Here is a 13,295-nt window from a genome sequence, read left to right as displayed (position 1 = left end):
AATCAGTAGACAGCGGAAAAATAGGGCTCTAAAACGAGCAGGAGATGCAAAATAAAGCCCAGAAACTAGCAGAGAGAGGCAAAATAGAGCTCAGAAATAAGCAGGAAGAAGCAAAGTAAGGGACAGAAATGAGCAGAAAGAGGCAAAATAAAAGACAGAAATGAGCAGAAAGAGAAAATATAACGGTCACAGACAAGCATAAAAAGGCAAATGAAGTGTCAGAAACGAGCAGAAAGAGGCAAAATGCAGATCAGAAACAAGCAGAAAGAGGAAAGAAAGGTCAGCAATGAGCAAAAAGAGGCAAAATAAAGGTTAGAAGTGAGCAGAAAAGCTGATAATGAGCCAAACCTACTCAGGTACTCATGTACCCTCTCACAAAACAACTCAGACACTCTCACACCCATTCACAGACTCATGTACTCATGCATTCACTTACAGATGAACTTGGGCATGTACACCAATTCAAAGACACTGCCAGACACGTATACACCCACTTACAGAATCACTCATATTCTCTCTCACCAACTCACATTCCCTCTCAGAGCTTCATACACCCACTCACAGACCCCACTTAAACACTCTTATACTCATCTACAGACTCACTCATACTCTTTCGCACCCATTTAAAAACCTACTCTACACTCATAAACCCAGATAGTCATGTACTCAGTGTCAAAGGTTAGTGCTTACAGTTATGAACAGGCAATTTAAAATGTACAAATTCACTTAGAAACCCAAAGGTAACAGGGATGCTATAGTTAGTCAAATGTGGAGCTTCACTGAAAAACCTAAAGTTTACAGGGACATTATATAGTCAGGCTCAGATTTCACTTGTACAAAACCAGTGAAATTCAGAAGTTATAGTTACCTGAGCTAACTATAACATATTCCCCGCAATGCACTGCTTTTGACCTAACATATTACCTCACTCATGCCATGGTCAGTGACATCACTCATGACATCTCAAATGGCATCACTGATGACATCATCCACAGAACCACTCACACACCAACTCACACCCCATGCAACGTTTTATGCTCTAACTTACACACCCAAACAACCACTCACATACCCATTCACAAACCCATACAAGTACACAACCACTCACCTATGCAAAGAGCCACTCACACACGCACGCACTTACTCATAAAGCTGTATCGTACTACCAGTCAATTACCGATCCATCCATTAACACTAAAACACACTCACCCAAACAGGTACTGGCATACCCAGTTATTCACTTATACAGCCACTCACATACAAAATCAATCACTCACCTATACAGCCTCTCAACAGAACCACTCACTCACCCACATAACTACTCACACACCCACACAATCACTTACATACCCATTCACACATCCATACAACCACTCACACAGCCAGTCACTCTGCCATGCAGCCAATCTCACAGACACTCACTCTTCCATACAGCCACTCACACACCAACTCACTTAACCAAACACTCACTCAAACAGCTACTCACTCACCGATACAGCCACTTACACACCCAGTCACTCACTCATACAGCCATTCAGATGCACATTCACTCACCTATATAGGCACTGACACACCCACTCACCCACCCATACAACAGCTCACATAGCCACTCATTCACCCACCCATACATCCATGGACACACCCACTCACTCAGCAGTACAGCCACTCACACAGCCACTGAGTCACCCACTTAGCTACGGATACCCACGTATATACCCTTTCAAGCCATTCACAAACCCACTTACACACCTGTGCCATCACTCAGATACCCACTCACATGCAGATATACACAGTTACACAGCAACTCACATAAACTATGTCAAAAGAAGGAATCACTTAGTAGTACACAAAGTATACTAATTTAACATTTGTAGTACTTTAGTATTTTCGTTTAACACACAAAAACATCTAGAAAAGACTCACAGTCACTGGATGACGTCATCAGTGATGTGGCCAGGCCCTGTGTCCAACCCCACAAAGGCAGGCAACCCAAGGCTGTGTGCAATGTGGGGTTGGCCACAGAGCCTGGTGTGTGGCAGGACCTGTGGCAGCCACCTCTGTGCAGCGCATGGCCTTTACACCAAAACTTAAAAAGTGGGCTATTTGCTTTATCAACGAGTGAGCATATCAAATTATATAAAGCACATCTATCATCTTTCTCCAAAAGTCACCAACATTATAAATCAAATCTTTATTCCGATAATTCACACAATGCAATGTTTGATAATAATGATTTTGATCAAAATATTTAATAAACTTTTGATAAAAAAAGAAATCAACATATCTGTGAGACTTTCCTTTAACATTGTTTTTATGATCCCATTTGTTGAGCTGAAAAATGTTGAAAAAAATCTCAGATATGTTATTTTTATATTTTTAAATAAACCCAACATGTCTCTGAGTCTTTCTTATAAAACGTTTAGCCCACAATATTCAATTATAAAAACAACAACAAGAGTCACACCGCAGCTAAAGAACATAGAGATCCAATAAAAAAAAAGAATGTGTATTTTCTCCTGGCGTCATGGATTTGATGACCCAGTAGACTTGCCATGTTCCTTTTAATTTTTTTGGGTGGCTGCAGCACTTCCTGCAGCACTCCACAACATTAAACTGCAAAAAGCTGAAACGAGTCTTGGTAGCACTTTTATAAAATAACTGCAAAATAACTCTGGAGTGTTGGCAATCCTTTGTGGATGATATGAGAAGTGAGGATTGATCGAGTATTTTTGTGGAGATTGCTGACTCCACCACAATACCAACACATCTTTCATTTTAGCTTTCTGCCAAGTTTGGGGTAATACCATTTAGTTATGATTTCTGAATCACATTATCCCAGTTTTCCAATAAACATTGCATGGAGAGAACACATTTTGGGACCCCGCCCACTTTTTCTCAGCCCCCCACTTGACGGATCACTCCAAAATTTTCCATGTAAATTTACCTGTAATGTAACTAATGCCTTCTGAAAACTAATATGTATAAAATGTAATCGTTTTAAACATCATCTACCTAGCCTTGCCATCTCAGCACCAAATAGGTTGAGCAGGTACTCCCCAAGTCAACTGGGTCGGGCCAGCCGTGCATCAACTACCCCTTGGCCTGGGAAACCAAATGTGGTGGCACATGCTGCACCACAATTTCCCTTTGCACTGCTTGTGCGCTACCAATCTGTACTCTTTTAGGGCCTGTTGCCTTCTGCTACATGAAAGGATGTTGGCGCTGTCCAAAACAAATCAGCACTGTCACCTCCACCTCATAATAAATATAGTGGGCTGTAAACCTTTTGCACTGCAGTTGACAACAGGTTGTCTGAGAGTGCATGCAGTGCTACCTGCCTTTGTCCTTTGATATGGATAACTAAGGGAAAAGGGAATATATTGCAAAAATAGACAAATGAGGAACAAAAAGGTTAGCACACAGGGCAGGCATAATGTAACAAAAAGTGAAAATAAAGTTGAAAAAAGGGAAAGTAGATAAGAATGGGTTTGGTGAAGGTGGCTGAGCTTAGGAAACAGGGAAAAATTTTCTATAGCGTGGCAGGGGCAGGCTGCATTGAATCAAATGGCTACATGCTTATATAACAGGTCTTGCATTTCTATAGTTTTTTTATTTGAATTACATCCCTAGTAGGCCTCTCCAACAAACTAGGATCCTACTTCCACCTGAAGTTAAAGAACCTCTACGACAACTTAAACAACCATACGCCTGTCCCCCTATCAGCCCTCCCTCCGACAACGCCAGCCAGCTCATCATCTCCTCCTGGACGGCGATCACGACTGAAGAGACAGCAGCGATCATGAAAAGCATCTACTCCGGGACCCCCACAGATCCCTACCCACCACACATATACCACAGAGCTGCCACTGCAATCACACACGCACTACAATGCACCATCAACACCACCCTCGAGACCGGCACTTTCCCCGATGACTGGAAACGCGCAGAAGTCAGGCCCCTGCTCAAGAAACCCTCAGCCGATCCGATGGAGTTCAAAACTACCGGCCCATATCGCTCCTCCCCTTCGCGACAAAAGTTGCCAAGAAGACCGTCAACGCAGAACTGATAAAGTTCATCGAAGATAACGCCATCTTCGAACCCTTACAATCCGGATTCTGCAGCAACCACAGCACCTAGACTGCCCTACTCACCGCCACTGTCGACATCTGCACCCTCCTCGACCAAGGCCACACCAAAGCCCTGATCTTACTCGACCTATCAGCAGCTTTCGACACCGTCTCCCATCGCACACTGTCAGACTACACAACGCTGGCATACAAGGCACCACCCTCGACTGGATCCTATCGTTCCTCACCTGCAGAAGCCAAAGGATCAGACTACCACCCTTCCTCTCCGAACCCATGGAACTCTACTGCGGAGTCCCACAGGGGTCATCACTAAGCCCTACCCTCTTCAACATCTACATGGCTCCCCTCCCCACCATTGTCCGACAGCACGGCCTCAGCATAATCTCCTATGCAGACAACATCCAGCTCATCCTCTCCCTCACAAAGGACCCGCCACAACCAGACTCAACTTGTAGGAAGGATTGCAGCCTGGATGAGCAACAGCTGCCTAAAACTCAACTCAGAGAAGCCAGAGGTTTTTCTCCTCGGAAACACCCCTTCAGCATGGAGCAACACATGGTGGCCCACAGCCCTCGGCAGGCCCCGACCCCCACCGACCACACCAAAACCCTCTGCATCGTACACGACTCCTCCCTCTCCATGAACAGACAGGTCAACACCATCACCTCCAGCTGTTTCAACACCCTCCGCTTCCTCTGCAAGACCTTCAAATGGATCCCCCCTAGACAAGGAAGACAGCCACTCACACACTCATCACCATCAGATTGCACTACAGAAACACCCTCTACGCCGGTATCAACAAGTCTCTACTCTGCAAGCTCCAGACGATACAGAACACCGCCGCCAGACTCACCCTTGGCATCCCTCGACACAAACACATCAGTCAACACCTACACAAGCTCCACTGGCTCCCCGTTGTATCACTTCAAGATTCTCACTCACGCCTACAAATGCCTACACAACACCGGACCTCAATATCTCAATGACAGAGTCACCCTCCACGTACCCAAAAGAAACCTCCGTTCCACCAACCTCTTCCTCAACGAAACCCAAGCATCCACAGAGCCAGAGCAGGGGGAAGATCCTTCTCCTACATCATGGCTAAGACCTGGAACGAGCTCCCGACCGACATCAGACGCGCCCTTCCCTGAACTCCTTCAGGATGGCTCTGAAGACCTGGCTGTTCAGCTGAACGGGGCTGCTGACCCCCCCCGAGCCCCCCCACGCCCAGCGGCTTGAGACCCTCACGGATGAGAGTAGAGCGTTTACAATTCCCCTGATTGATTGATGGAGTATCATATTTTAATATTAAGTCCCAGATATGTAATTTTGCTTATTTGTTTTTCGTTTGACATATTTACATTAATGCAATTTTTGCAAATCTTTCACACTGCATTAATTTAATTACATTAAGTTGAATTCAAATAATTCAATGAGAGAGTACACAGTGATTGCAGTTAGCATCATGTTTCAAGTTAAAGTTATTCTACGTAGACCAGATTGTGTAAGTAAAGGTTTTTGAATTTAAATGTAGTTTAATACTTAACATTTGTTGGGATTAGGTTAGATTTATTACTAGCATGACAGTTGTTCAATCAACCAAATTTCATCAAAATTTGTTTATTTAATATGACAAATATGCATTTTAAGAGTGAAAGTTTGAAAAACAGGATTTCATTACATTTAATGTACTAGATTAAAGGAATTTAATATATAAAATGTTCATATTCATCAAATCAAAAAGTTAAAGATAGCAACTTGGTACGGGTACATTATTTGATTCAATTAAATTGAGTTTAATTGACAATAATTTAACATTCTAATTACAGGAATGTTTTCTATTGGAAAGCAACAGGTTTAAGATTGCATATAGGCATTGGTGAAGAGTATAAAGGCATAACAAAGAGATGATGTTCTCGCAATAGGGATTTAATTATAAAGTAGACTAACAAGGTAAAGTGACAAGTGGGAATGGCAGGACCAGTAGTATTAAGTATATATGCGTAAAACAGCTATTTATATTCCCACCAGGGGTGTATTTTAATTTGTTGAGAAACCATCTCTCCTACACCCTATGAATTTTGGAGCTTTTACCTTACTGCTTCCAGCATGAATACAAATGCAGAGCCTTATTTACAGCATGACAGCTAAACTGCTGTATCACAGGAGCTGCGGAACTAATATCTTCACCCACTGCCAATTCAAGATGTGTCACTTTTTGCTTTTGCGGGTGTTAGATGCTGATTCTGCCACTACTGACTCACCATAACTTACTCCATTCCAATGCTCCCTCTTTAACTTACTTCCCCTGGGACTTCATATTATGACTCTCCCTGTCCCTTTGCATATCTACCAGTGTCACCACCTCTTCTGACTATGCATCCAAGAATCTGTTCACCTTCCTGCGATTCTCAGTGTTGTGGTTGTAGACTGAATCTGGGTCCTGGAAATCCGAAAACTGCATTGGGAGTTTTCCTAACAAGCTGGTAATGTTTCTCCATGTAGATCAGCTAACATCTTCACAGCTCTGCGGTAAAGGTGAAGCCAATGAAAATGGGACATAATTGACAGACTAAATTGGGCCTCCAATCAAGACCTGAACATATTTTTAAAATGAGTTTTGTAAAGGTAGATGAGGGCGTGAAGGACATCTCCTATTTTTGCTGAATGTTCAATTAAAGCCCTCCTCTAAATGATTCCATTAATTCAATCTTTTTTTTATATATTTTGGTGGAGTCCTACATTGGTACAGGCATGCTGATGGCAATATAGCAAGTCTGTGAATAACAATAAAAATCTTACATTGTTGGTGTTCAATGCAGTTTGCATGCCAAACAACACAACACTGCCTCTTTCCCATCACTAATTCCAACGTTTTCACCTGGGAAACCCTACCATACAAGATAACTTTGCACTCAGGTGTGACATTTGGTGTCCATCTCTGCTAATTCTGATCCTATGCATCACAAACGGCATGCAACTTTGTCTTGTAATCCCCAAGGTTAATATAGGTGTGAAAATGTGTTTATAAACAGGGCTTACCGAGTTAAATATTTCAAAATTCATATTGATCACCAACCAACTTTGCTCTCATCAGTCACAATGATAAGTTCAGCCAGACACTGTACTTTCTGTTTCATTTGCACAAAAAACTCTTTGAGCCAAATCTCAAGACACCATACAAAGTTTTTGAGTTCAGTCTAGAATGGCAGATTAAAGGATCCTTAGTCACATACCTGCCATGGTGTGAAATTGTTGAGGTTGGCACACTCATTATGAGTGAAGGGCCCATGTCTTGGCACACAGGAATGCATGTTGTGTAAGGCATGTGCCACGGCATAGATAGCATTGTAAATATTATAGGTGATTCTTTGGTCATAGTCATAATTTCTTTGATCCAGTTTTTCCTCTCCAGTGCACCAGCCTGTACTTTTAATGTCGCTATTTCTTGAAGTCAGATTACTGGTTTTCCATTGGCATCCAAAGGCCTCCTCCCAGAAGAGTTTAATAAATACATCACTAGATGAAGTAAAAGGATGAGCTTTGAGGAAGAAGTCTTCCATCCCTGGCACCTTACCCTCCTGTGGAGTCAAACCAAGTGAGCCACTCATGATGTTGCCAAGTTCGGCGCTGGAGGTAATGGTGGTAGTGAACAACGCATCACTAGCAATCCACAACTTCCCAGCGATGTTTTCTCTGACAAGTGACTTGAGCACTGGAAGCAGGTAGAGATGATTACAAAAGGCCAGGATGACATTGACTGATGATCTCTTGACTACATCACTGATCACAGTGTTTCTATTGGTGGAAGGGCTGATGGGGACAGTCTCATGAAATGCTATGCAGATTCCAGATGCTAAGAGGTTCGCTTTCAACACTTGGGAGCCCAGAGTTCCATAGTCATCCTCGCCAGAGAGAAGCCCCACCCAGGTCCAGCCAAAGTTCACCACCAGCTCCGTAAGTCCATATGCCTGAAAGTAGTCACTAGGGAATGTTCGTAAAAAAGATGGAAATTGAGCTTTTTCACTGAGCAGTGGAATTGATGCAGAGTAACTGACCTGTGAGGTTAGATAAAGCAGCTCAGCTTTAGGCAACAAAAGCAAGATAGTCAAGCAAATCTGGCGTTACTGGACATGATAGACAAAGAGCAACTTTTACTGGCTATTTTAATATTTCTTTCAGCTGAATATTGTGTGTTTCTAGAACATTAGCTGATGCAAATACTTTGGTCGAAGCCGCTTTTTAACTGCATTAGCCTTTATGTAGGTTTGAGTGTGGAGAATTTAAATTTTGAGCATTGCTAATATACAACTGTGTAATAGCATCTTCCAGAAGAAAAGCTCCACATCAGGAAAAAAATTAATTCATAACACATTCCATACAAAACATCACATTGGTTTGTAAGTTTCAGAGGTTTTAAAGATCTATATAACACTTGTCTAATAAGTGGAGTACATGTCATCTATTTGTATTGCCCTTGATAATGACATTCTTATTTATGTATGTGGGAACTCAGTTAATGAGAACGTTATGCGTGTATCATTTTATTATCTGTAGAGGAATGGGATTGGAGTAGATGCTGTGGGTTTCTGAAATAAAATGAATGGACCTCCAGCCACGTAATAATTGAGACAGTAATGATAATGGATAACCTATGGACACCTTAGGAAGAACTGCATATCATCGCCTCTAAGTAATTTCACCTCACCCATTACCTGTGGCATCCTATAGAGTCCCAGAAATCTGGCCATTGAAAGTGAGGAGGTAGAGATTGATTCCCCAATGACTGCAGTGAGCACAGACTCATTCTGGCACCGGTAGTTCAGGATGGGCTTTCCTCTACCTGTTAACAGCCAAGCAGTTCCCTGCAAACTTCTTTTTACAGACAGGCAGGAATCAAATATCTGGAATCCCAATGTGATCTTTGGAAGTAAAGCATGATTTTTGTTAATTTCAATGATGGTGAATACCATGGCTTGTACCCAACTGTATGCCATAATGAAGAATCTGATGAGGAATGATAAAGAAGGAGATAAAAGTTAAATTCTCAATTGGTAACCTTTCTTTGTATAGTTTTCATGAATCAGCTGAGATTCTAGAATGAATCCAAATATAGAACCAGGTCTTAATTCACATCATTATTTGAGATACTTGTGTATTGCAATATTTGCAGTTGTTTATGCACACCCCATATATCAAAGAGTAATAATACTTGCAAATTATTGTATTATAATGTGTTAACAAGAGACTAGAAGTGAGGTGGGAAAAGTTGTGGTTTCCTTACCAGCAGCCATGCAGTTTTTCAAATTTATAAGGTCTTGAAGCATAAGAACATCCGACTTTATTGGTCCTTGTCAACAAGAGGAAACTGTTCCTACATCTGTGAAGAGCGACTTGTGGATCAGTGTACTTGGTAACTGTCTCTCATTCTCTGGGATACCAATCAAGGTGCTGACTGCAAGACACCTTGCATTGTTCTTTCATGTGTTTCTTCTCTTCCTTGTAGGAGGAAATCATCATTGCTGTTGGGACAAGTGCATAATCTTTGCATGGGAAAAGTTTAACAAGCTGGAAAACGTTGCTCAGTTTTTCCAAGTGAAAGGTTTCTGGCTTTGTCTCACTTCACCAGCATAGTATCTACTTCACAGACTCCAGGGTATAATATGATTTCCTCAGTTACTACCAAAAGAAACACAGCTTCGGACGTGGTGGGTCTTGGCAAATGTTTCTCAACTTCATGTAAACCATTACTATAGAACAGTTTTTTTACCCAGACCAGAAACCTAAAGCTTCAATCTTTCAAGGTGTCCATTTCCAGGCACCTGAAGCAAAGGATGGATGAAGACAAGAACATTCTAAACCAATGTTGGCTATGTAAGAGACAAACAGACAGGAAACCCTGTGTCTTGCACCACACTACAGAGCACGAAAGCTACTCTGATCCTTACCTCCATGTGTATCCTCTCAGTGTCCATGCCTCATCTCTCCCATGTCATGCACACACAAATATCACCAGAATGTACACCAACTTCCAAACATCCATCTTACTTGCCACATCACACTGCAAGCACACTGAACACACTTTGAACTTCATACTGAATAATGCTCACGTCACACTCTACAACCATGCATGAAGAATACATAGCTACTATGATATGACACATTACTGCTCTCCCTCTGTGCTGGATATTTTTGTGCAGGAAGGAACCCCTTAGAGGCATTTTCCTCTTTCTATGTTTGCTTCAGAATGCAGCACACTAATGCAAATAGGAAATAACTAGGAGAAATAAAGATATTTCAATGCATTATCCCTCTCAACGCATGGCATACCATTCAATGCAATCCCAGGTTTACTGACCTTAGTATATCTGAGATTATGTCAAAATCCATGGGTGGATGCATGGGAAGGCCCATTCTCCACCCACAGAAAGCCTTCTTGGCGGCTTTGCTTGGCTTAGTAAATCACACTTATGGGCTTGTGTTGCCTTACGTCACCCTGCATTATGCAAGGGCAATGCAATCTCTTAGTTTCACTGCCCCCTGGTTCATATCAGCCACCATGCACATCTTCAAAATACTGGTATTTTAAGCCCAAAGTAGAAACATTTCAGAAGCATGCAAATGTTAACTACTTTAAGACTCTCCCCAGCCACATTTTTCAGCCAAACATACCATCATGATCTACCTCATCTGCAAATACCAAGCAAGGCCTAAATGTTTTGCTGCCAAAACCTATCACTGCAGTCTATACCAGTCATAGGAAAAACATCCTTCTCGGTTAATTCAGTATTTTTAGTAAATGCAATACCAAAATCTTGAAGGATTCTATCTTCAATCTGCTTGCAACTAGAAACTTTACAACATCGCTCACTTGGGAAAGTGTGCACAGTCTGGATAACAGTACTTTAATACACATTCAGCTGCTAAAGCTCAGCAGGATTTGGAGATATTTGTAAGTTATTGTGAAGGCCTCTTGGAGTCATTTTTTGTTGTTGTCTAGTTTGCTAAAATAGTACCTTCAAAACAAATTTGCTGATAAATATATTAATCCATTTCTCCGCTATTTAGTACAGTGACGTTTAAGTCACTGTACTAGATCTCATTATTACATTTTTACACAAATATCTACCTTTTTTGTTTGTGACTTGTAGTGTACATGACTGCAACAAACATATATTTAGGAATTTCTGCTGATGTTTCAGTAAGTTTAGCAATTTCTTGTCTGAAAATACCTAACATGTTCTTTTCAGCCACACCTTCACTGCTGACCTCCACTACCACTTCATTTTCTTCACTGTCTCTTTCAGGAAACAAGTATGTAATTTGAATATAACATCCATGATACTTGTCACATTGGAGTGGGTGCCATGTGACAGCACTATTTATAGCTTCTAGGTAAAGAGCTGGACGTTTGACAAAATGCAACCTTCTCACTAGATTACTCATTTTCGTGTGAGGAATAGATAGCATCCAAATGTGGTGGAAAGCACTTTCACATACTTGCTTTGATAAGAAAGCCAAAGAATGTCCTTGTTGTTTTTACAGTTTTTTAATTCTGCAGGGAATCTGTTTCTCCTTTAAAATTCCTCTGCTGTTCTTATTTAAGAAGACCTTAGTTTATCAGCCAACTCTTATCTTACATTGAACATATTCCTGTACGGACACACAGAGGAGCTGGAGGATTTTGCTGTAACATCTCATCCCAAATTATACATTCCAGGTCCGATTCACAAAAGCCTTCTGCACTTGTGGTGGAGGCCCCACAGTCATGGCTGGACCTCTGCAATTAAACTGAAATTTGGAAGCTCTGCAACACCTAAAGAGCCTCTGCCATGAGTGCGGAGGCCCTTTGTGAATCGGGCCGTCTGTGCATCTGGCAACTAACATCAATTTTAATTAGTGTCAACCACAAACACTACATAGCTCTCCTCATAAAGGAAAGCTTTAATACTGAAACTATGTTTCAGGCTCCCTCAAAAATGACACAAAAGTTTGATATATTGAAATGCTGCTCTTGGTGGGATTTCTTCTTAAGTCAAGTCACTAACCTGCCCAACGTTCTCATTCTCTTAAGAATAAGAATGAACAACTTCCACTTTTGAACAAATGTGTTGTCCACAAGAGTCTCTACACACTTTACTGCCTATGTCTAGCTTCTCTTCTCTTTACTTCCTTCATAGATCTTATAATATCACTTACTAACCAAGTGCTAGAGAACATCTGTTCTTTAAACTTTTCCTTCTTTGCTGTAGAACGCTTGTCTCTATTCTTGAATATAATTCCTCCTTTTAATAGATTAGCTAGGCGTAGTTGGTACTCTTTGTGTCTTTGTAGCACTTTAACCACTTTTTATTTTGTTTTCTTAACTAACTTTATAATGAAAACACAAGAACTCTAAATAACATTCTTTATTTTATTTTCAGTTTTTTCCAGCGGCTTTCTCTCTCTCTCTTTCCCTTACTTCTTCAAGCCATGTTTCTTTCTCTGCTGTTGTTTCGTTGGCATTATTGGAGAACTTGAAGACCAACAGAGTAATAATTAGGCAATAAAAAAGTAGATGTTTTATTAAGTGTATATACCAGTAAAAACGATCACAAAAATATATAGATTAAATTAGATTGAGTAATTCTCAGATGAAAGGCTTACTTACAAATAGTACATAGTAGAGGCTTACCTACAGATTTGATCTTATATGTTTGAAGGAACTTTCCTCTCCATAAAGAGTACGAATAGGGCAATGTCTGCACATAGTCGCATAGTAGCTACTTTGCTATGTAATGGGGCTCACCTTTGTGCCAGGACTATCATTGCTGTAAAAATCTGTACGCAGGGCAAAAACTGTCTGTAGTATAAGCTTCCCAACTAATGAGCCATGATCGACTGAAGAAAGTGTGCTATCCAAAAATAACTGTGGACTGAGTAAAGAATGTATTTAGTAGAACCTTGCTCACCAAAAAACAACTAGGGTGTTAGTAAGCACTGGCCTCACTTTACAGAGCTTTGTAGAGGGCAAATACGTTATATAGTAAACACATGACCACTTGATGGGGCTTGTGTGTTGCAAAGGCTGGCTTCTCCATAAATATCTGCACACAGAGTGAAAGCTCTTTATAGAAGGTACTAAACCATCTAATGGGTCTTGACTGCCTCAATGGGCTTGCTTCTCTGTAAATAACAGTGTATAGAAGGAAATATGTGCATTGAACG

The 13,295-nt window shown here is 41.2% G+C and overlaps 1 protein-coding gene across 1 annotated transcript in view; it reads right to left on the bottom strand.

The window, feature by feature from the left end:
- Positions 1-12,896, bottom strand: part of LOC146782669 (extracellular calcium-sensing receptor-like) — a 140,535-nt gene extending 127,639 nt beyond the window's left edge. Inside the window, exons 1-3 of the mRNA XM_085637169.1 lie at positions 12,877-12,896; positions 8,804-9,095; positions 7,325-8,146 (exon numbers count right to left, since the gene is read on the bottom strand). Of these exons, the coding sequence (XP_085493295.1) occupies positions 7,325-8,146; positions 8,804-9,095; positions 12,877-12,896 (1,134 nt within the window). The remainder of the gene's footprint in view (positions 1-7,324; positions 8,147-8,803; positions 9,096-12,876) is intronic.
- Between the last annotated feature and the right edge of the window lie 399 nt (positions 12,897-13,295).

This window comes from Triturus cristatus, chromosome 12, assembly GCF_964204655.1.
Source record: "Triturus cristatus chromosome 12, aTriCri1.1, whole genome shotgun sequence".
In the NCBI taxonomy this organism is placed as follows: Eukaryota; Metazoa; Chordata; class Amphibia; order Caudata; family Salamandridae; genus Triturus; species Triturus cristatus.
The sequence above is the reverse complement of the archived record's forward strand: the minus strand, read 5'-3'. Positions and strand labels throughout refer to the sequence as shown.